We start from the raw sequence: 24,566 nt of genomic DNA, 5'->3' as shown, positions 1-24,566 counted from the left end.
CGCTGAAAAGGCAATGCTCTCAATTTACCAGTCTGTCTACGTTCCTACCCGGACCTATGGTCACGAGCTACGGATCGTGACAGAAAGAACGAGATCCTCGATACAAGCACTGGAAATGAGTTTTCTTCGCAGGGTGTCAGGGCTCTCCCTTCGAGATAAGGTGAGAAGCGCATTCATCCGGGAGGGGCTCAGAGTTAAGCCACCTCTCCTCCACATTGAGAGAAAAGCAGTAAAAAAAGAAAGGAATGGTTGGATGGATATACAGTATATGAATACATAATTTTTGGGGGTTTTGCAATGTATTAAAGAAAAACAGCGGCTCGCCACGTGGACGAGTGGTTAGCACGCCGGCCTCACAGTGCAGAGTTCGGCTCCAGCTGCGGCCTTCCTGTGTGGAGTTTTTCCAAGTTCTCCCGGTGCCTGCGTGGGTTTTCTCTGGTACTCCCGTTTCCTCCCACATTTCAAAAACATGCACCACAGGTGAATGAAACACTCTAAATTCCCTTGGTGACTGTGAGTGTGAATGGTTGTTTGTCTATGTGTGCCCTATGTGTCTATGTGTGTTCGTCTATGTGTGCCCTGTTGGCAAACAGTTCAATTTATACCCCTATTGACTGCTAAGTTGCGCTTCGCTCGAGTGACGTCGCTACACCCCCCTTCTGCTCGATGGTGGCTTGGTTAGGCTCCAGAATGCCTGCAACCCTTGTGAGATAAGCAGATCAGAAAATGGATGTATGCATGGATAGTCATTGGTTTAATAAACAAAGACAAACAGGAGTTGTAACAGCGTGTGGTTCCTGGTGATCCTTTTCAGAGAGCTAAAATAAAAATATTCAAACATTATTGGAATGGGGAAGGAAACTGGAGGACCCAGAGGAAACCCATGTAGGCACGGTGGAGAACATACATTGTTCTTCCTGTGTGGAGTTTGTATGTAAACTCCACACGGGAAGGCCGGAGCCGGAATCGAACCTTGCAACTCTGCACTGTGAGGCCCATGTGCCAATCATTCGACCAGCGGTCCGCACTGAAATACATGTGTGTAGTCAATGAATGAAGCCCAAGAGATTTATATCCACTCCTTTATTTTCCACCCTCTGTATTATTAGACTGTAACTACAGCGAGTGGCCAGGGCAATCAGCTTTATTTTGACAATTGTGCTTTGATGATTATGGGTCAATAAAAAAATTAAGTTGTGCACATTTTTCTTTTTTTTTTTTGCGATTGTCCCGTTCAATCACATGCAGCCCGCCTAAGAATTCATATCAATATTCATCAATTCATCAAACAATAACTCTCCGAACTTGTTCAGCTCCGTGAGAGATGAGCACATGACCCACATGCAGACACAATGAACTCAGAACGGTTTATTGCCAGGAAGTGGGACAGGTCTAGGTGGCAGGAACTGAAAATGACCAAGTCGAGCAGTACAGGAACGCTGGAGTGTAGCGGCTTGGTAGAAGCGAGTACGGCAGTAAAGATCGCTGACAAACTGGCAATGGGTGGCTGTTCAAGCCGTCTTTGATGCTGCGAGTGGCTGAATGAGATGAAGACTCACAGGTGTGCAGGAGAGGCAGGTACATTGATTCGGAAGGCGTCCGGCCCGCACTGAAAAAGGTTACAAAAAACAAAAGGGAGGGGCGACACCGTGGACAAACAATGAATTCTAACAAAACTATATGCTCCCTCAATATATAAACACACTAATATTTTTGGGAAAGAAGTAGGTATAGAAAACTAAATTTTTATTTAGATGATTTTCAATATTTTGGATATGCAATGTTCCACACATTGTTTGCTGCAAACATTCATAAAAACAGTTGATAAATATAGTTGGTTTGGTGCCTACTGATATCCTAAACACAAGGAGTTGACATCTATCCGATTGGGAAAAAAATACATACATTTTATGTACATCTATTTTCCAAAGATACACACATGTAAATATTTCAATTTGAATCGGCAGGAACCAGAGCCTGAAATGTTTGTGACGTTGGTTTTCTGAATGAATACTAACGTTCACAATCAACTGATTTTGATGTTGAAAGATTTATATCAATTTAATGACTAACAATTGCACTGAAATTGACCATCAAAAACCCTTTTCCTGTTACACCCATTTCTTTTTCTCACACTTTTTGAGTTTATTGTTGGGGAATCTACATAGCATAAGAACTATTAGCTGAGCAACTAACAGCAATCAGAGTAGTTAATGGAGCAATTCTGTTGAATTGAGAAGACTTCTCGGCTTAATGTTAGGGTAGCCCCATCTCTATACATTTTCTTAAACTCACGTTAAAACACATTTTTATTCTATAGTTTTTAACCCAACATGAGAATCAGCATTGCTTTAGTGTTATATGGTGTTTACTGTTTCTATTCGTGGTTGAGTGGTTTTAGGTTATCCTTTTTCAATGCCATTTTTACTCCACATACAGATCTTTGTATGTGGCGATGGTTGTTTCAAAGTGCTCTATACATAAAGTAAGGTTGAGTTGAGTGGAGTCTTGTTTAATAGAGTCTGGTTTCACCATGGGAATTCATATTACGCACATATGCACAGGACTTTGTAGTATTATTTACAACTATGTCAAACTGTATGTGCAAAATTATGCAATAATGGCCAACAATAATTCAACGTTTTTGTTCAGTCCCAATCACATTTTTTTGTCATGCCAAGTGGTTGGCACATCTCCACGAAACAAATGACTAAGGTAAACCAGATATTTCCAGATTGCAACACTTTGCCACATTAAATATGGCGGCAAAGCGTATTTTACACTGCGTCAGGGAACATCTAGATATATTTCTTTTCAGTATGTCATATCCTTTGCGGGGTTGGGTTTCTCTACGTAGGCTATAGTGTGGTTGCGAGTCGATCGGACAGACTGTAACGTTTGACGAACAATGGAAGGCAAAACTCAGATCCAAGAAGCGATTAAAATACAAGGTGAAGTGGTTCGGAGGATGAAGTCTGAGAAGGCAAGCAAAGAGCAGGTAAGCAATGTTAATTTGCATGCAATTCAAGTGGCCTTTGATAACACTGCTGACGGGTCTTTAACATAACCCTAAATTACGCACGACAACGTGGGAAGAAATGGAAAAAATGAGGCAGCTCACTTCGGAGTTCGTATTATCAGATCATATTTGTTTTTCGTTTTGCCCCGGAAGTTGTTTATCCGTGGGATTTAACTACGAACAAAACTGCGTCCATTCATTGTTGCTAAGCTATCTTTTGGCTTTTGCCCACTTGGAATAGAGCGATCCGACATGTTTTCAAAAGTCCAGGAAGCATCATATTAGGTCAAAAATTATAAACATATGGTTTCGGTACTTAAAGGTTTAGTTTTTATTTACTTCAGTTGCGTCTTAGTTATATTTGGACGACTGATGCAATAGCTAACCGGGTTGGCAAACGCAAATATCCTGAAGTCATGATTATAAAATACAGCGCATAAATTAAACGTGGAACACCAGCCACGACGTCATTTTCGACAAAACGAGCCGCCCTAATCTGTACCCAATACACTGTACAGCAGGTCACCAATCTTTTTTGCCCCACTGACCGGTTGATGTCAGACAATATTTTCAGGGACCGGTATTTAAGGTGTGACGAAAATAATACGACAAAATAACATGGTATGAGCTGCATGAAAACGGTGGTGTTTTCGAAATATAAAAATAAACACAAGGAGCGTCTAATCTGGCCGCAACACTCATATCGCGATGGTCATGTTTAATGCCTTCAAAATACGATACAATACAAATTCAAAGTGAATGAAAATGACGACTCACCAAAGCCTCGGGGCTTGATTTTCTGCAACCAGGCGGCCCCATCTCGTGGTAATAGGAGACAATGACACCTCAAGTGTGTGTTTTATGTCCAGTCTACTTCGTAATTTTGTTTTAGTCGCCGTTGCTGCAGAAAACCCCGGCTCACACAGGTAGCAAGTCTGAAATAGCAACGGTGCTATTGTGGCGATCTCAGAATATTCAGACATAACTTTAATAATAATAATACATCACATTTGTAAGCGCCTTTCATAACACTGTACGCTGTACAACCAAGAGCAATAATAAAACACAGATAAAATAATAAGTTTTTAGCGTAATCGGTCACGTGATGCAGAAGCGTTGCTTGACGTGTGTCAAGCGTGACACAGACGGATGGAACGGAGAATTCGGTAATTTTTCAAAATAAAACATCTTTCATATTCCGAAATAAATAAAACGGAATTAAGGCAAGTTCTTTCTGTGCATCCCGGTACCAAATGCCCTGCGAACCGGTACTGGTCCGCGGACCGGCGGGTGGGGAACCCTGCTGTACAGTACATTCGTTTTTGCTGCTGTTGACTTTGGAACTGAAGTTTGGGGACCATTGAACCACTGTTCAATACTATTCGTGCACACTGCTGCTGATTCATTGCAGAGAGATTCTATGATGCGTTTTAAAGCAGGACTGTGTCTGCGTGTAGACTGAATTAGACTGGATGCTTTGATTGACTTGGTACATTTTATGTTCTGTCCTTCTCATCTGGGGTTATGATGATGCATCATACACCGCCACCCCTAGTGATAGGGTTGCTTACCACTTTTCTCCTGTTCTTCCTGCCTGACCGTTGGTGTCCTGCTGGCCTTCAACGGAATACATTGACCATCCGTGGAATACATCGTACCTACTGGCTCTGCATTGCTTTGAATGGCTTTTCGGTTGGCTGTCACAATACCACTGGACGATGCACTCCTGACCTTTTGGTTGTGATTTTTGACACTCCACTGCTGAATGAACATGTTCGGCATGTTTGCTGTCCGGACCCGCTCTGCAATGGTTGGCTTCCAAATTGCAAACTGTGTCCAATCTCGATGCTCTTTGATGGGAATCACTGTGGCTCAGGTATGTTTTGCATGTATGTATTGCACATCCATGCGTTTATTGTATTGCAGTACCATAACATCTTATAGTGTAAGAAGTGAACCACAGTTGTGATAATGCCCCATGTTCAAAGTTCTATTGCTGGCTTGTCCTACACAGATTGACAAAGAAGTTGGTAAACTTCTAGAGCTGAAAGCACAGTTGGGAGGAGATGACGGAAAGCATCAGTTTGTTCTTAAAACAGCAAAGGTAAGTTCACTGTGCTACAAATGACTTGAGATACTTTTTGTAATTACTGAAACTACTCCTGAAAATCTGTAAAAGAAGCGGTGAACATGTTTTAAATTGTACTCCCTGAAGTGAATGTTTTCGAAAAATATTTGCAGTCTCTCTCTCTTTCTATCTCTTTCTCGCTATTCTATCGATCTCTCTCTCTCTCATATACTGTATGAGCTGTCAAACGATTAAAATATTTAATCTAAAAATGCAACTGTCATAATTAACTAAAAATTAATTGTGATTCCTCACGCATTTTTTATCATTTCTGACTTTCCTTTTATTTTTTTATTTTTCCCATTTTATTTTTTTCCCCATTTTAATGCTCTCATCAACATGGAATCATGAATCAGTTCTATGTGCAAAATGCAAATATTTACTGAAATATCAATTTTCGAATTTCAATTTTACATGAACATTTTTTACTTGAGGGCGGCCCGGTAGTCCAGTGGTTAGCACGTCGACTTCACAGTGCAGAGGTACCGGGTTCAAATCCAGCTCCGGCCTCCCTGTGTGGAGTTTGCATGTTCTCCCCGGGCCTGCGTGGGTTTTCTCCGGGTACTCCGGTTTCCTCCCACATTCCAAAAAAAACATGTATGGCAGGCTGATTGAATACTCCAAATTGTCCCTCGGTGTGAGTGTGAGCGCGGATGTTTGTTCATCTCTATGTGCCCTGCGATTGGCTGGCAAGCTATTCAGGGTGTCCCCCGCCTACTGCCCGAAGACAGCTGGAATCGGATCCAGCCCCCCCCCCCCCCTCCCCCCGCGACGCTAGTGAGGATCAAGCGGTTTGGAAAAAGAATGAATGAATGAATTTTTTACTTGGAGCAGTTATTCACACATAATCTCACACACACACAATTTGTCCATCAACAACAGTGAAAAAAATATTTTGTCACACAACAGCTCTTTTTATGGAAGAAAGAGGGAGAAAGTAATGACCATGAAAGGGAAAGTGATATGTACTGTATCGGATTAAACGAAGCGGGTAACAAAGTACGAAACATTCAGGAGACGCCTGGAGTCGGAAAGACTCAAATCTACAAGACTTTGAAAAACAAGGAAGCGATTCTTACTCAGTCCGATTCTGGCAATTTCCATGCTCAGAGTGAATTGCTTGTGGCTCGAGTAATTGAATGTTTCCTAGAATGGTTTAATTGTTATCATGTTAAAAACTTTCCGCAAACTGGACCGCTGACAAGAGAGGAGGAGCTGTTCCATAGCGCTAACTATGAGCATCGAAGTCAAGTCAAGTCAAGTCAACAGTATTTATAGAGCACTTTCGAACAGCCATCGCTGCATACAAAGTGCTGTACATGGAGCGATTTAACATACACAATAAACAGTAAGACGAATCGGTAATAAAGGCGGTGGAAAGCACCAAGCAGTAAAATCAAGGACAAATCATGCTGAGTCGAACGCCAAAGAATACAAGTGAGTTTTGAGGAGGGCTTTAAAGATGGGCAGCGAGGAGGCTTGCCGAATGTTCAGTGGGAGGTCATTCCAGAGAGAGGGACCCGCAACAGAAAAGGCTCGATCCCCTCTGCGAGCAGCGGCATTCTGGACCAGCTGAAGGCGCTTAATGGAGGACTGTCTGACTCCAAAGTACAAGGCATTGCAGTAATCCAGCCGGGATGTGACAAATGCATGAATTACTGTCTCAGTGTTCATGTGAGAGGAGAGGTTTATTATCGAAGACTTCGAAGAGTCCCGAGGCTGGCTTCAAAAGTCATCAGCTGAGCAATGCTGTCATGTGTGGTGATCGAGACAAGGTAAAGTAAGAGACAGTGAGTGAGAGGAAATAAAAGCCACAAGGTCTCTTACTCGTCTCATTTTGTAGCAAATAGTCCTGTTTCTAACTTTTGGCCCGGCCCTCCACAATATTATCTGCTTCTCATTTGGCCCCCCCGGGAAAATAATTTCCCACCCCTGATTTAAGCCATGGTTGCATACTTCGTTTTTCTCAAGTTTGCTTTGAACACAGCACTCAGGCTATGTTGATTCGGTTGGGTCCTTCTTGCGCGAAGGTCTCTCTATAATTTTGTGCCATTTTGGATTACTACACTTGGTTCGATGACAACACTGGAGACGTTTTATTTTCAGAGTGTTTGCTAGGTCGTTACCACTGCACCGCTGAACTCTCGACGTGCCTCAGCTCACCGTCGCTGTTAGACGAACACAGAGAAGCTCCACCCCCATTATTTATATGGACACGGAACACAGTAATCTTCCACACAAAATAGTTTCAAACAAGTAACAATCGTGTCAGTGGCTGACATCGTACTCAACAGAACGCCTGCTCTTTAGTCACTAGAGGCTCATCTTATTTCTCTCCCGAAACAGTGTCTTCTCCCGCTTGGTGTACCTCAGCCTTCGCCGCTACGTACAATTTATGTTCATAGCTTGTAATAGAGGCTCTCACTGGTAATCCGCAGTGGAGTCGTTCGATGCAGTGCGAATGATTTCAGCTTGAGTCTGGCTGTGGACAATGTTGACAGGATTGCGTGCAGCAGCCCTACATTTGGCTATGGCTTCAGCAAATTTGTTCTTCATCCTGTAATCCATTTTCTTCACTTTGAAATGATCCATAGCTGTCTGTCTTAGACGACGGGGCGAAGTACTCACATTAGCTGTGTGCTTGGCCATTAAGTGGTATTTCAGACTCGACCGACGTGCTATGATGATAGGTCAGTTTACAACTGCAAAACAAACAGGTAACTTTGGTCTTGTCAGTGGAGCAATCTGGTAACTTTTTAAAAGTAAACTCTCCATTCATAAACTCTTTAAGTATCCTTTTTCGGTGTCTCGCGCTGCCGTGGCTGGCAAAACAAACATGTGCATGGACCTGTGCAGCTCCTTGTTGGTTTGTTTCTGGTTTATTTATAGCGCAACGTAACATCCGCTGTGACGTGTGCCGTGTTAAGCTCGCGAGAAAAAATTTAATCCCGTTAAAATTCATTTAAATTAATGCCGATAATAACGCACTAAACTATAGGCCGAGTACTAGTTTACCTTAGATGTGCACTTTATAATGTTATATTGCTCTGTTTTGATTTCATTAAAAAAGCTGTTAAAGCAGCTGGTCTGTGACAAAATATTTTTTTTCACTGTTGTTGATGTACAGTAATATTGTGTGAGAGATTATGTGGGAACAACTGCTCCAATTGAAAAATGTTCATGTAAAATTGAAATTGTTATTTCAGTAAATGTTTGCATTTGGCACATAGAAAACTGATTCATGATTCCAAGTTGATGAGAGCATTAAAATGGGGAAAAATAGGGCAAAAAATGTAAAAGGAAATTCAGAAACGATAATAAAAGGAAATTCAGAAACGATAACAAATGTGTGAGTAATCACGATTAATTTTTTTGTTCATTTGAGTTAATTATGACGGTTGCATTTTTAATTAGATTAAATATTTTAATCGTTTGACAGCTCTAACATATATATACACACTATGTAAAACACCCAATTAAAACATGAATATTAAATGAACATACACAATATGGACAGATGGGTTTATCACACAAAGATGAAACGAAGAGCAGTCACTTGGCTATTCTACTTGAATCTCTATGTGAAGGGCTTTTGTGTTCGATTTTGTCACTGACAGCCACTCTATTTTTATGCATAGTTGACCTAGAGGTAAAACTTTGAACCAGACTGTAGTTCTTGCGTGACCCAGTGTACAAGCAAAGGAGAGGAACTGTATTCGTGTTTCAAATAATTAATTAAATAAAATACAATCTGTCTGCCTTTGCGACCTTATCTGCCAGTCATACGACCGGCGGAAGATGTGATACATGCACAAAATTGTTACTATCTGCAAAAGTCAAGGAGGAGAGAGTTTCTGCTTTCTTCTATGGAATATGAATTTTGAACAATAGTGTAAATGGTCATGCTATGAATTCTAATGTGGCCTGTGCGAAATGGACATAATGTAAATGCCTTTTATTTGACTCATTTTCCAAGGACATGAAAAAATAAAATCTCTGCATTCAAGCCATCCATGGAAAAGAATGGGAAGCAACCATGGAGTGTCGTGTAAAACTAAAGGCTTGAAATTTAGCAAATACTTTTGATACATATGTATGTTTTACAAACGTATTTTATTGAACCTTAATTTATCCAGGTTAGGTCGTTGAGAACAGATTCTCATTCGGAGGGACATGTAACACACCCACACACACACACACAGCCAAATCGTTCATCCATATAATACGTACATAGTGGCACTATTAATAACTGTTCCTGAATTTCTAGTTGATTTGTATTGTGAAAAAAAATATTTTGAGGAGAATTATTGGTCTTCCAGTCCACTCCACAGTGTAGCCTGCTGTTATAACCCATATGAAATGTTTGCAATCAATTAAACTTTGCAAATCGTGCTTGTTTCAGGGAACGAGAGACTACAACCCAAAGCAGATGGCAATAAGAGAGAACGTTTTTAACACTATCATCAGCTGTTTCAAACGTCATGGAGCAGAAACAATCGACACACCTGTTTTTGAACTTAAGGTCAAGGTTCACCCAACCTTTCACAAATGTAAGTTGTTGATATTTATTTATCTTTGAGGCATAACACTTTGTATTTGTTGACATGTAGGAGACCCTGACAGGAAAGTATGGCGAAGACTCCAAACTCATCTATGACCTTAAAGACCAAGGAGGAGAGCTGCTGTCCCTCAGATATGACCTCACCGTATCCTTAATGTGTACGTCCATCCATCCCAGGTCATAGTCCAGGGGTGCTGAGGCTGACATCCAGTTCAGTCAGACTGGAATAAATGTAAAGATTAAACTCGAATTATACATTTTGTTTTTCCATCACGGTGCATCCAAACAAGTCAAATAACGGACGACCAATTTAAGGCAGCGTTTTCAATCTCTCAAATATCCTTTATCACAACAAGATGTTGTTGGCCTTAATATTCTCATATTCAGGTGCCTTTTGCTCGTTACCTGGCGATGAACAAGATCACCAACATCAAACGCTATCACATAGCAAAGGTCTACCGCCGTGATAACCCTGCCATGACCCGTGGACGCTATCGAGAGTTTTACCAGTGTGTAAGTCCATTTCAATTGGTTCCTATTCAATCACGTGTGGCTCCTCTCTGCTGTTAACCTTTGCCTGACTTGCCAAATTTGGTCGATTGGAAGTTACCTGATATTTAAAAGAATGTGCAAATGTTGGACAAGAAAGTATTTCTGTAATCTGTTTTTAAATTTTTTTTAACCCTCTTCCTTTTTTGGTGCTGAAGCAAAAGTTGTGTCAAACATAAATGCTCAACAATTTTGGATTCTTGTAAAATGAGAGAAATATGTAATATATAATATACATGCTGCTCAGAAGTTTACTTTTTACAATGGCTGGGGAAAAAAGTTCGACCACTTCGACCAAATCAATCACAGAAATCAACCTCAGATCCTCGTCCTCCCTCCGCCTGTCAGTGCCCCCTGCCCGACTGATCACCATGGGAGCCAGAGCCTTCAGTCACGCTGCTCCAAAGCTCTGGAACAACCTACCTCCGGACCTCCAAAACTGCACACCTCTTTCCACTTTCAAGTCCCGACTAAAAACACACCTGTTCAGGATTGCTTACAACACATAGCTCTTCCATTTCCTATGTTTTTATGATTTTATGTCCTGTTTTTATATAACATCTCGTTTACAAATTTTTACATTGTATTTTCTTATTGTTTGTACAGTGTCCTTGGGTGACATGAAAGGCGCTTTTAAATAAAATGCATTATTATTATTATTAGAAATGGTCGTTGGAAAACCTTTTTCCCTTTATTATTACATGGAAGTGTCATAATAGTGTCATTTTAGAACATATTCTAAAATGTTTTGATAGTGACAGCCCGAGTTTTTACAATATAATAGTCGGCCCTCAAAATGGTAGGAGACATCATCATCAACTGTGCTGCGTCACTGGATCCAACTGGATCCACTTTGCCGAAGACTTTGTTTCAATTGTTATTATTCTTTAGTTGTTAGGTTTTGCTGGTGTAGCAGGCATCACTCTTGTAGTAGTGTTGTTGCTTCATTGGTCATCGAATTTAACTGCTGCATTTAATTCAAAATTATCTGTGTTGTAGGATTTCGACATTGCCGGGCAGTATGACAGCATGGTTCCAGATGCTGAGTGTTTGAGGATTGTCCATGAAATCCTCAGCGAGCTGGACCTTGGGGACTTCCGCATTAAGGTAGCATCACGTAGAGTAGGGGTTCCCAGCCGTTTTTGAGCAAAGAGCAACTTTTTAAGTAGCTAACCTCACACGCTCACATATCAATGTACATAATGAGCAACAGCAATAACCAACCCTAACCTGGACGAAACAAAGAAATAAAGGAGATACCGGAGTTTTTGAGTTTGTGAGAAGGTAATCACTGCCTAGCGTCGTGGGAGACCTGACACGGAGGCAAGGACGCACTAAGGACGTATTAAGTGCAGAAAAATCGCATGTCTTAAAAATGCTTTTCCTGGCACTCCAGGTTGCCATTCTTTGACAGTATTATCTGTGAATTGCAGATCAAACAAACTTTGAATGACAAGAAACAAAATGTAACTACATCTCAACAGTTCTGATCGCTAGCTGCAGTTGTAGACTGGTGATTGCTCACAACTTCCTGTAATGCAGGTCATGTGCCACTGTAGGTTAATGGTGACCAATTTTTTTGTGAGAGTGAAACTGATGGGATGCTTAAGGTGCAGTGTGCACTCACTCAAAAATATATAATCTTCATAAAACGCGCACACACACACAATTTTTTTTATTTTTCCACTTTCCCCCGACACCTCTAGTGGTTGCTCAGAACCAGTCCACGAATTATCGGTCGACTGCAATCAATTTTTTGGGCACCCCTCACATTGAGGAGCTTAGCCAATTTAAATACTATCTAAAATGAGCACAAGTACTTGAAGATGACATCATCTTTTTTTTGTGTTTAAGGTCAATGACAGACGCATCCTTGATGGGATGTTTGCTGTGAGCGGGGTCCCAGATGACATGTTCCGCACCATCTGTTCAACAGTGGACAAACTGGACAAGGTCGGCATAATTTCTTCTTTGCGTACATACCTGTTCATTTCCAGCCAGTTGAAATTCTAACGTCCGTTTTATATACCAAAGATCTTGTGGTGGATATATAAAGACTCAGTAGTGACGGCTTATGATGCCGACGCTAGCATCAATATCACTCCAAACGGAGCTGATCATTATGATGATGATAAATTAAATCCGCCTCACTGAAATTTGAGGCTGCCGCGTCACTGGAATGATATGTCTCACGTCATGACGCGATGCCATAACCAGCACAGTAACCATCCTCAACACCATCTTTGGTTAGTGCTCATGAGGAGGGAAAAAACAAAAAAGAGTTATGTTCAGGGAATGCCTGTGATTGCACCAGTGTGTTTGAACAGCTCTGTTTGGACCGTTTTCAAAAACCATCTGTTCTATGCAGTTATTGTTGACACCTCACTTGCAAGATTAACAAGTCGTCCTGTGTCATCATCACCCTTCTCATCAAGAGTCCATCTTCTCGTTTGGCCTTTTTAGGGCCACGCCAATATTTATCGTTTCAACTGTTTTCAACCAATGACTGTGTGAAGTATTCCTTTTAAAAGTTTAAACTCACGTTAATATGTTTACATTCTCCACTCTTCATTCTTCTTCATTTTTCTTTTTTTACCACTTACTCGCGGGAGTCTAGTGATGGGAATTCTTGCTCTTTTAAGAGAACCACCTCTGATAGCCTTGCTCACTTAGTCTTTCAGCTCCCAGACAGCTCATTTGATTTTTTTGTTGTTGTTGTTGCTTAAATTCATCCATCCATTCATTTTCCAATTCGCTTTATTAATCCTCACAAGGGTCGAGGGAGGTGCTAGAGCCTATCCCAGCTGCCTTTGGGCAGTAGGCAGGGGACACCTTGACCCGGTTGCCAGCCAATCGTAGGGCACACACAGGCAAACAACCATCCACGCTCACACGTACCTAGGAACAATTTAGAGTGTTCCATTAACCTGCCACGCATATTTTTGGAATGTGGGAGGAAACCGGAGAACCTGGAGAAAACCCACGCAGGCACAGGGAGAAAATGCAAACTCCACACAGGACAGCCAAGAGCCGCAATCGAACCCTGCACCTCTGCACCTGTTTGACTGGACGGGTCAGTAACTCGGCAGCCACATTGAGTGACGGCATAACGTGTGCAAGTTCAAGCACACTCAACGAGGTTGCTAAATCATTAGCGTCGCACATCCTGAGATGTGAGCTGCATGTCCATTTGGCTGTTTGACGGACGGACGCCTGGTAAAAAAGGAGGACGACTCAAAAGATGTGTGAGGTTTTTGGTTGGGTTTGGTGCTAACCAGTCGACCGCTGTTGCTTAAATCAATTTATTATAAATATTTAAAAAAATTGTGCTAATGTAAAAAAAAGAAAAACAAGCAGTTTGATTTTTTTAAGTCTTCATTTATTTCCTCTACATAATGCCGAAAACGTATCCATCATACATCGAGATGCATGCAGCACATACGGACACAAACTGCTGTCTAGTGTGAGAGCCCTCCCAAACGAACATGTTGCCTGTTCCTTTTCTCCCCCATCACTCTGCCTCGAGAGCAATGGGGTTGCCGGTGTACTAGCCAAGTGCTGCAAGATAGTAAGCCATTTCAAACGAAGCCCGATGAGTATCACAGAAGTTTTGAAGCGACAAATAGTAAAAAGAGGGAGCAATGTATTTAAATAAAAACACCTCTGGTTAACATGTCAGCATTTCTTAAATGAGATCAGAAAATTGATTAATTACATCCAATAATTACAGATCATAATCTATTTTTTTTCCTTGTCAACATGAATACACACACACTCACACAGAGCTTTTTTTGGAATGTGTTGCAGTCATAAAATTCCAAGTTAATGATTATTTGCTCAAAATACTAGTTTATCATTTTAATCGGTATACTGTAGGTTGAACAGGATTTGCAAATCATTGTATTCTGTTGTCATTTATGTTTACTGCAGCATCCTAATTTAATTGGAATTGGGTTTATACTTTCCCAATAAATACGATGCTGTCATGCTATTTCCTGACGTTTAATATGCCCATTGGCAGCGTGAATGCCTGCATTTCACACTGCAGTCTCGAGTGCAACAGGTGTGAGAGGGGTAGAGATCAGATAAAAACAAGTGCAGCTTAAGTTGGAAATTCTGATTGGCTGGTAACTTTACATCTGTTTTTCAAACCCTGTGCCAGTGTGCTGCGGCACAGGGTTGACACAAAGATATTGTCAGGTGTGACGTGGGAAATTATACAAAGTGTACAATGCCAGTACAATACAATGCCTGTGCGGTCGATCGGCTGGAAGAATAATCATATAGAACTCTTCCATACCGGTAGGGAGCAACAGCAGCTTGGAAATTGCCTTATTCTTTGAGACAATCGAAGTTCCCCTCCGTGAGCCGTCACCTTACCGTGGTGGAGGGGTTTGCGTGTCCCAATGATCCTAGGAGCTAAGTTGTCTGGGGCTTTATGCCCCTGGCAGGGTCACCCATGGCAAACAGGTTCTAGGTGAGGGGCCAGACAAAGCACGGCTCATAGACCCTCATGATGAATACAATAGATGGACCACGGTTTCCCTTGCCCGGACGCGGGTCACCGGGGCCCCACTCTGGAGCCAGGCCTGGAGGTGGGGCTCGTTGGCAAGCGCCTGGTGGCCGGGCCGAAGAGGCAACGTGGGTCCCCCTTCCCATGGGCTCACCACCCATGAGAGGGGCCAAAGGGGTCGGGTGCAATGTGAGCTGGGCGGCAGCCAAAGGCGGGGACCCTGGCGGTTCAATCCTCGGCTGCAGAAGCTAGCTCTTGGGACATTGAATGTCACCTCTCTGGCAGGGAAGGAGCCCGAGCTGGTGTGTGAGGCAGAGAATTTCCGACTGGATATAGTCGGACTTGCCTCCACACACAGCCTGGGTTCTGGTACCAGTTCTCTTGAGAGGGGTTGGACTCTCTTCCACTCTGGAGTTGCTCACGGTGAGAGGCGCAGAGCAGGTGTGGGCATACTTATTGCCCCCCGGCTCAGTGCCTGTACATTGGGGTTCACACCGGTAGACGAGAGGGTAGCCTCCCTCCGCCTTCGGGTGGGTGGACGGGTCCTGTCTGTTGTTTGTTCATATGCACCAAATAGCAGCTCAGCATACCCACCCTTTTTGGAGTCCTTGGAGGGTGTGCTGGAGAGTACTCCTGCTGGGGACTCCCTTGTTCTGCTGGGGGACTTCAATGCTCACGTGGGCAATGACAGTGAGACCTGGAGGGGCGTGATTGGGAGGAACGGCCCCCCCCGTTCAGAACCCGAGTGGTGTTTTGTTATTGGACTTCTGTGCTCGTCATGGATTGTCCATAACGAACACCTTGTTCAAACATAAGGGTGTCCATATGTGCACTTGGCACCAGGACACCCTAGGCCGCAGTTCGATGATGGACTTTGTAGTTGTATCATTGGATTTGCAGCCGCATGTTCTGGACACTCGGGTGAAGAGAGGGGCGGAGCTGTCAACTGATCACCACCTGGTGGTGAGTAGGCTCCGATGGTGGGGGAAGATGCCGGTCCGTCCTGGCAGACCCAAACGTATTGTGAGGGTTTGTTGGGAGCGTCTGGCGGAATCCCCTATCAGAAAGAGTTTCAACTCCCACCTTCGACAGAGCTTTTCCCATGTTCCGGGGGAGGTGGGGGACATTAAGCCCGAGTGCACCATGTTCCGTGCCTCTATTGTTGAGGCGGCCAATCTGAGTTGTGGCCGTAAGGTGGTTGGTGCCTGTCGTGGCGGCAACCCCCGTACTCGCTGGTGGACACCAGCAGTAAGGGATGCCGTCAAGCTGAAGAAGGAGTCCTATCGAGCCTTTATGGCCTGTGGGACCCCAGAAGCAGCTGACGGGTATCGACTGGCCAAGCGGAATGCAGCTTCGGTGGTCACAGAGGCAAAAACCCGAGCGTGGGAAGAGTTTGGTGAGGCCATGGAAGCCGACTTCCGGACGGCTTCGAGGAAATTCTGGTCCACCATACGACGTCTCAGGAGGGGGAAGCAGTGCAACACTAACACTGTGTACAGTGGGGATGGGGTGCGCTGACTTCGACTCGGGACGTTGTGAACCTGTGGGCAGAGTACTTCGAAGACCTCCTCAACTCCACCAACACGTCTTCCTTGGAGGAAGCAGAGCCCGGGGACTCTGAGGTGGGCTCTCCTATCTCTGTGGCTGAAGTCACCGATGTGGTTAAAAAGCTCCTCGGTGGCAAGGCCCCAGGGGTGGATGAGAACCGCCCGGAGTTCCTCAAGGCTCTGGATGTTGTGGGGCTTACCTGGTTGACACGCCTCTGCAACATCGCGTGGTCAACAGGGAGAGTGCCTCTGGATTGGTAGACCGGGGTGGTAGTCCCTCTTTTTAAAAAGGGGGACCGGAGGGTGTGTTCCAACTACAGAGGGATCACACTCCTCAGCCTCCCTGGTAAGGTCTATTCAGGGGTGCTGGAGAGGAGGGTCCGTCAGGAAGTCGAGTCTCAGATTGAGGAGGAACAGTGTGGTTTTCGTCCCGGCCGTGGAACAGTGGACCAGCTCTACACCCTTAGCAGGGTCCTCGAGGGTATGTGGGAATTCACCCAACCAGTCTACATGTGTTTTGTGGACTTGGAGAAGGCGTTTGACCGTGTCCCTCGGGGAGTTCTGTGGGGGGTGCTTTGAGGGTATGGGGTACCGAACCCCCTGATACGGGCTGTTCAGTCACTATACCACCGATGTCAGAGTTTGGTTCGCATTGCCGGCAGTAAGTCGGAATCGTTTCCAGTGGGGGTAGGACTCCGCCAAGGCTGCCCTTTGTCACCGATTCTGTTCATAACCTTTATGGACAGAATTTCTAGGTGCAGCCGAAGCGTTGAGGGGGTCCGTTTTGGGGGCCTCAGTATTGCATCCCTGCTTTTTGCAGATGATGTGGTGCTGTTGGCTCCTTCAAACAGGGCTCTCCAACTCTCACTGGAGCGTTTCGCAGCCGAGTGTGAAGCGGTTGGGATGAAGATCAGCACCTCCAAATCTGAAACCATGGTCCTCAGTCGAAAAAGGGTGGAGTGCCCCCTCCGGGTTGGGGAGGAGATCTTGCCCCAAGTGGAGGAGTTCAAGTACCTTGGGGTCTTGTTCACGAGTGGGGGCAGAAGGGAGCGGGAGATCGACAGGCGGATTGGTGCAGCGTCTGCTGTGATGCGGACGTTGTATCGGTCTGTCGTGGTGAAGAAGGAGCTGAGTCAAAGGGCGAAGCTCTCAATTTACCGGTCGATCTACGTTCCAATCCTCATCTATGGTCACGAGCTATGGGTCGTGACCGAAAGAACGAGATCCCGGTTACAAATGGCCGAAATGAGTTTTCTCCACAGGGTGTCCGGGCTCTCCCTTAGAGATAAAGGTGAGAAGCTCAGTCATCCGGGAGGGGCTCAGAGTCGAGCCGCTTCTCCTCCATATCGAGAGGAGCCAGATGAGGTGGCTTGGGCATCTGATTCAAATGCCTCCTGAGCGCCTCCCCGGTGAGGTGTTCCGGTCATGCCCCACCGGGAGGAGACCCCGAGGAAGACCCAGGACACGCTGGAGAGACTATGTCACCCAGCTTGCCTGGGAACGACTCGGGATCCCCCGGGGAGAGCTGGACGAAGTAGCTAGGGAGAGGGAAGTCTTTGCTTCCCTGCTAAAGTTGTTGCCCCCGCGACCCGGCCCCGGATAAGCGGTAGATGATGGATGGATGGATGGACAATCGAAGTTTCCGACGCAAGGCAATACAATGAAAAAGGTATCTTTCCTTTAGATGTACGTTTACTGGAGATGCAACGGCACTAATGAGGTTTGACTCACGGAATCTTATGATGATCAATTGCCATTACCTCTATTTTTTTCTCCCGTTGCTATTTTATGTTCCGCTCTTTTATCTTCCACTCATCTGTGATGCGCACTCTCCCAGATGCCATGGGAGGATGTCAAAAGAGAGATGGTGAATGAGAAAGGCTTGTCAGAGGAGGCTGCTGACCAGATTGGGAAATATGTCAGTATGCAGGGTAAGAGTCCAATCGTATGAGACTAAATATTATCCTATGATGTCTGAGAGACATGTTTTATTTGCTGGAAAATACAGTGCTATAATCATCTTCCCCAATACAATCTTGCTGAAGAAGAAAAACAGTTTATTTCCACTAGTATGCTCGGAGTTGAATGCACAGGAGTCAAGAATGAGAAGATGCATATTTCTTTACAATATTATTATTACTGATAGTATTGTATGATGGTTGAGGCCTGCAGACATATGTTATTCTACACCATTAACTACTTCTTCGTATTATTAAAAATGTCACTCTTTTTTGATGCGTTACTCCTTTGAACGATTCTCATCATTCAGACTTCAATGTCTTCCAAAAATTCACGGTTTTCCCGCTACATACCTATGAATGGCAAAAATTCCCACTCACCAAAAATTCAATATTTTCCCCATTAAAATATCTACCAAAAATTTTAAAAAGAAAAAAAAACATTTGGTTTTAACCTCTTAATTGTTAGAAATTTAAACTGCTCAGTTTTTCCATAATGATGCCAGGGCATTGACACAGGTAAATAAAAACGTGGGAACAGCACTGACACTAAACCCCAAAATATCCTGCGGTCTTGCAAATGGCCCGGGGTGGGATTTCGAGACCCCCAAGTCATAGTTTCATGTGCGAACATTTTTGTTACATGTCCAATAGTTACATGTCTATTTTAGCACTTCTTGATCTCCTTTTCCATGAATAAGGTAATATATGCAATTATAAATAAAAACAATACTCTACTAAATATACACCAGTGTTACTCAAACGGGTCAACTCCACTCATTGCTGTTATCTGCACAACCATTGACCCCCGGCCCCTCCACCAATTCATATTTGGGAGGCATGCTGACAACAGTCTTCTCTGTGGTGTTTCAGATTCACGACACATTTTTGTTTTCACTTCACAGCGACTTAAAGAGGTAACTGTTTTTGTTTCTTTTTTGTGTTGTTTTGTTTTGTTTTTGTAGGTGGGATGGATTTAGCAGAGCGCCTCCTTCAGGACCAGAAAATGTCTCAGAGTAAACAAGCTTGTGCAGGCCTATCAGACATAAAACTGCTCTTCAGCTACTTGCAACTGTTTCAGGTTACAGACAAGGTACAAAATTATCAGTCATATACACCCAGTTCTGTATATCGTGGATGTGGACAGTTTTTTTTTTTATCTTTGTTGTTACTCAAATGTTGAGATCTTGTCATCTCCAGGTGGTGTTTGACCTCAGTCTAGCTCGAGGGCTGGACTATTATACAGGAGTTATATATGAAGCAGTGTTGTCTCAGCCGGGTGCAGAGTCCTCTTCCAATGAAGTTCAAAACGGTTCTCCCGCTGATGAGTGCATTAGTGTGGGAAGCGTTGCTGGAGGGGGTCGTTATGATGGCTTGGTTGGCATGTTTGACCCCAATGGGAAGAAAGTACCATGTGTGGGTGTCAGCATAGGCATTGAGAGAATCGTCTCCTTCATGGAGCAAAAAGCTGAGGTATGTATGGAGTAAGTTTCTGTTTCTGAACTGTTAATTTTGTGTCTGTGTTTGGGAGGAGAAAATGCTATTTCATGTTCAGTGTTATTGTTTGCCTCAGGTCAGGCTGAAAGTGACTGTCAGATTATTTTCCTTTAGGCTTTAGCACTGAAGATACGCACAACAGAGGTGCAGGTGATGGTGGCATCTGCGCAGAAGAACTTGATGGAGGAGAGGCTGAAACTTGTAACTGAACTTTGGAACGCTGGGATCAAGGTTAGGCTTTTCGGCTGTATGTCACCTGCAATTGTTGAGTTGTCTTGACACCACTATGAAGCATTTTAGACAGAGGCAGCAAACCGGCAATCACAAGTACCCATGGTCTTGTCTCTAAACAGACTCCACAGACACGTTATCTACTGTTGTTTTCTCATTTGACCAGAAGGGGGAAAAAAATTTAAATCTTTTGTGTAAACAGGAACAGAGTCAAAGCAGTTTGGCCAATCAGTGACTTTATCTCAAGAGCAACTTTCAAATTTTGGGGAACAATTTTTTGATGGTAATCTCAGGGACCTAAAGCAAGTGTTTTATTAAACAATAAAGATGCAACAATATGAGGGGGGAATTGAATGTTGGGCTGCATTTTCAGTTTAATACTAGGAATAGTCGTATCAAACTGAAAATCCTTGCCAATATTCCAATGCACATTTTTTTTGCTTGGTTAAAGAGCTAAATGAATATAAAAGTGAAAATGAGAATTTTTATCCAGTCCACCTCCGCATCTCACGGGTTCACACATTTATTTATTTATTTATATATATGTTCTTTTTTTGTATTTGTTTTTTATTTTTAAGTTATTGCACCCCATCTTCCCTCTTGTTTGTGGAAAACGTTAAGCAGTGTTTATTGTAGAATTTTTGTGGGTTTGGTCAAATTCTTTAGACCAGTGGTGCCGATTACGTCGATCCTGATCGAGGACGGGTCCCAAGAAGATCCGAGCGGTGTAGTGGAGAAAAAAAAAAAAACAACCGATTCTGTGTCTGTGTACATGTTAGTAATATATTTTTTGTGTTAATGTAAGCTGCACCCTCATCATCCGATTAGTCTCATTTTCACAAAACAATATTTAAAATTTGAATAAAATAAAGCAGGTAAATCATTAACCTACGGTGATGCGTGATTACGTCACTGGAAGTTGTAGCGCTCAGCAGTCTGCAATTGCAGTTTGTGATCAGACCTTGTTGCGCTATATCTTTTATCGTCATTATTTTCATTCAGAATTTGCTTCAGTGTACAATTCACCGGGGGCAGGGGCAAAGAATAGGAATCTAGAGGGCCCAGGGCAGCACTTTAAAACGGTACGTGTAAGCTACGATAGTTAACAGGCTGCAAAAGTGCATCGCATGCCTCCGTGTCAGGCTGTTTCTCATCGTGTGTGCATGTGCGTGTGTGCGTGTGCATGTGCGCGGTAAGATGCGATCCCAGGAGTCGATCTAAGGTCCAAAATGTTTGGGCACCCCTGCTTTAGACAGACCATCCATTGGTAAAGGAATGGGTGGTTTCGCCCCATTAGAGAGAAAGAGAGAGAGATAGATACTGGGATTGAATGTTTGGATTCTTAAAATACAAAAATATGTCATTGGCAGTGAAAGGACTCTAATAGCATTCATGAGCTTACAAATAATATCAAACATTGCTGTACTATTTGTACCCCTGAAAAGAGAAGATACCCCCCCCCCCCCGACTGCAAAATAGGTGAGTTTAAATGCAAATAAAGGGTCGGTTCCTAAATAAGATAATAAACCTTTATTAGTCTCGCAATGGAGAAATTTCCAATTCACAGCAGCAAAGTCATGAAAGGAAGAAGTAGAACAACAAAATATAGAAGCTGCTGGAAAGGCAGCCACTCTCGCGGCACTATTTTGAAGTCAAAATAACACAACACAACACATAGGACACAGACAGTCGTGCAATCTTCACCAATTTTCTGCATACACTTTGTTGTCTGAAGCAGTTATAGATGAAAGAGGAGAGGAACAAAGTGTCCTTTCACCAGTGGATAAGAGACGTCATGCTGATAATGTGCACACGTCTGCTACAAGCCAAGTTTTGAAAGCAAATGCGAAGCTGTAGCGTCCATTGACGAAAAGGGATTAGTGCACTTCTCCTGTCCCACGTAATCCGCTTCAAACTCCAACCCGCGACTCCCAGTTCCAAATCCGCATCGGCGCTCCGCGCTAACGCTCCTTTCTTCTAATCGTCGGCTCCTCAAGCCTGGCATCCATCCAGCCGCAGACCGTTCAACAGCACCGATCTCTCCGCTGAACAAAGCGGGGCTGTGAAAAATGCTGCCCATTACAGGCGCAAGACACAAGCGCCCCGGGACCGTCCAGCAACGACAGTCAAATGGCGCCGACATTCATCCCAGTCAAAAACAGTGCTGGTATACTCATGCTGCCGAGAAGGCGCAACCACCAAGCACAGAGTCTCCTCCTTGATGAATGTCGTGGCCAAAAAATGCTGAAAAAAGTCCACATCAGGTCCACACGACGTAGCAACAAATACAAAGTGACAAAATAAACACAAAAACAACAACAAAAGCAAGGCTCATGAGGGCACTTGCTGACGGCTGCCTACTCGGGACTTAAAATCTTCTTGATCTTGACTTAAAAAATCAGCAACTAGGCACTTTTGCGAATACAACTCCAAGCTAGAGACTTGAGTTGCACTCTCTTTGTCATGGGTTAGCGTGTTGGAAGCACGAGGATGTTACACTTCCTGTCTCTCACGTAATGTGTTCCTTGTGGGAACCTGCATCATTTTGACTCTATGACTCTTACAAGTGTTCCAAACTGCCAAATCTTTATTAATATGCTGTTATTCTCCTAATAATAAGTATTTTACTAAATTCGGTATGCTAATGTACTCATTGGGAATTTTTGTGTTTGTATTTCTATGCACATCTGAAGGCAGAGGTGATGTACAAGAGGAACCCCAAATTGCTCAGTCAGCTACAGCACTGCGAGGATTCAGGGATCCCCCTTGTGGCCATTCTTGGTGAACAGGAGCTGAAAGATGGTGTGGTCAAACTCCGTGTTGTGGCCACCAGAGAAGAGGTACAGTGTGCAGTGCGTTCTGAAAGTATTCAACCCATATTCAGTTATCTCCAGAAATCTTTGGAATTAAAAACAAACAAACAAAAAAAACCTTGCAGAGTTGGGCAATAAAATAAAGATACTGTAATTCATATTGTAATACTATAAACCACTACTTTTGTCACTCGCTTATAACCCTGTGGTGATACGGCCTTTTCTTAATGATTTTTCCAACGGCCGTCAGGGAGCGCCCGAGCAGCAAAGGTAACAAACGGTGAGACAATATCATGTAGCACAGTGAAAACAAGCGACCATGAGAGGGCGCGTTTTACCTGCGTTTTGAGCTGGACTGAAATCCAAAAACTGTGTGACTGGGTCTACGACAGACTTGATTCAACACAAAATCATTTTTATGAAGTCTTTATTCCCGACTGAACATAGAAAATGTACAGCATTAATACAATAAAAGACTGAGATATATCAAATGGGACTAACAAATGGAAAAGACAAAAATAGACAAAAGAAAAAAGGCCCCTTTAAGAATTGGAGGACTTGATACATGTGTACAATGTGGTTGTCTTCGACCATGCATTTCTATTTGTTCATGGCTGAAAAATGTTTACTCTCTAAACCGCATGTGCTTTTTGTTTAAATTGATTCCAACAGGTTGATATTTCAAGAGCCACTCTCGTCGAGGAGATTAGGAGGAGGACGACCGAGGCCTAGTTCAGTCACAAATGCATCCGCTTGTTGGTTTAGGCAGACATGAAAATAACTTGTGGAGCATCCTGTGTCAAGCCTGGAACAAATATCTTGTGACAACAGACTTTCACTATATTTTCTTGAGACTGCTTATTGTGTTGTGAATCTACACATGAAGTTTCACTGTCACCAAATGATGTTTCATTTTCCATTCAACTCTATTATCATTATCATTAATTTGCTCTCACTGGTGACATGAACCTGAGAAGAGCATTAAAAATATAAAAATAAAAATCGCTGCACTTTTGTCATTAAATTCAGGAATACCAATAGGGGGAAAAATATGTACTTGGCCTTCAGTTGTTGACAAAAATGACATCTTGCCCAGTGTTGGGATAAAACATTAATTTTGCCTGAACCTTATTGGTCTCATCTTATTGTTGCCAAGCATCCATGTCATCAGAGATCACAATGTTCATATACTGTATTGAATGCTTCACAGGCTCTTGAAAATCACTTTCTTGTTGCAGTCCACATGTACACTTGGAGGAAACATAATCCATTAACTATTTAAAAGCATGCTGAGATAATTTAAGGTTAGTGACATCGTGAATCAAGGAATGCACTGCACTCTTTTTGGAGTGCCTACTGAAATCAGCTTGTTTTGATGGTTAAGTCGAATGAGTCCACGATAACAACACCACAACACATACATGAGAGATGTGAACAACTAACTGCACTTTTGTAAAAGTATGTTCACTCGGAAACAGAAGGAACGTTTCAAATCTCCTCATTTCACTTTATTTACCATATTTTCACGACTATAAGGCGCCATTAAAAGTCTTAAATTTTCTCCAAAATGGACAGGACGCCTTAATGATGCGGAGCGTCTTGTGTATGCGCTGAGTTCCAAAACCTGACTGACAGCCGACACGCTGTTTATATAGAGAAAAGGCAGAAGTGACTGTGGACAGGCATGCGGCAAAGAAGTCAGCCAATCAGTGAAGGGTGGACGTGTATATATACATATATGGAGAGAGAG

At 43.3% G+C, this 24,566-nt stretch overlaps 1 protein-coding gene across 2 annotated transcripts; it reads left to right on the top strand.

The window, feature by feature from the left end:
- Nucleotides 1–2,824: 2,824 nt before the first annotated feature.
- On the top strand, nt 2,825–23,947 carry LOC127608547 (histidine--tRNA ligase-like). Of its 2 annotated transcripts, XM_052077672.1 has the most exons (14): nt 2,842–2,998; nt 4,575–4,895; nt 5,034–5,123; nt 9,550–9,669; nt 9,758–9,853; nt 10,096–10,221; nt 11,257–11,364; nt 12,112–12,210; nt 18,155–18,248; nt 19,241–19,368; nt 19,476–19,748; nt 19,887–20,003; nt 22,697–22,843; nt 23,489–23,947. In XM_052077672.1, the coding sequence occupies exons 2-14, from the start codon at nt 4,785–4,787 to the stop codon at nt 23,546–23,548; spliced, it is 1,569 nt and encodes a 522-aa protein (XP_051933632.1). In that variant the 5' UTR covers nt 2,842–2,998; nt 4,575–4,784; the 3' UTR covers nt 23,549–23,947. The 2 variants fall into 2 exon arrangements, with proteins under 2 accessions (XP_051933642.1, XP_051933632.1); XM_052077682.1 differs by lacking the exon at nt 4,575–4,895 and having other exon boundaries at nt 2,825–2,998.
- The last annotated feature ends 619 nt before the right edge of the window (nt 23,948–24,566 follow it).

Source organism: Hippocampus zosterae, chromosome 1 (assembly GCF_025434085.1).
Source record: "Hippocampus zosterae strain Florida chromosome 1, ASM2543408v3, whole genome shotgun sequence".
NCBI lineage: Eukaryota > Metazoa > Chordata > Actinopteri > Syngnathiformes > Syngnathidae > Hippocampus > Hippocampus zosterae.
Note: the sequence above shows the minus strand (reverse complement) of the source record. Positions and strands in the feature narration are given on the sequence as shown.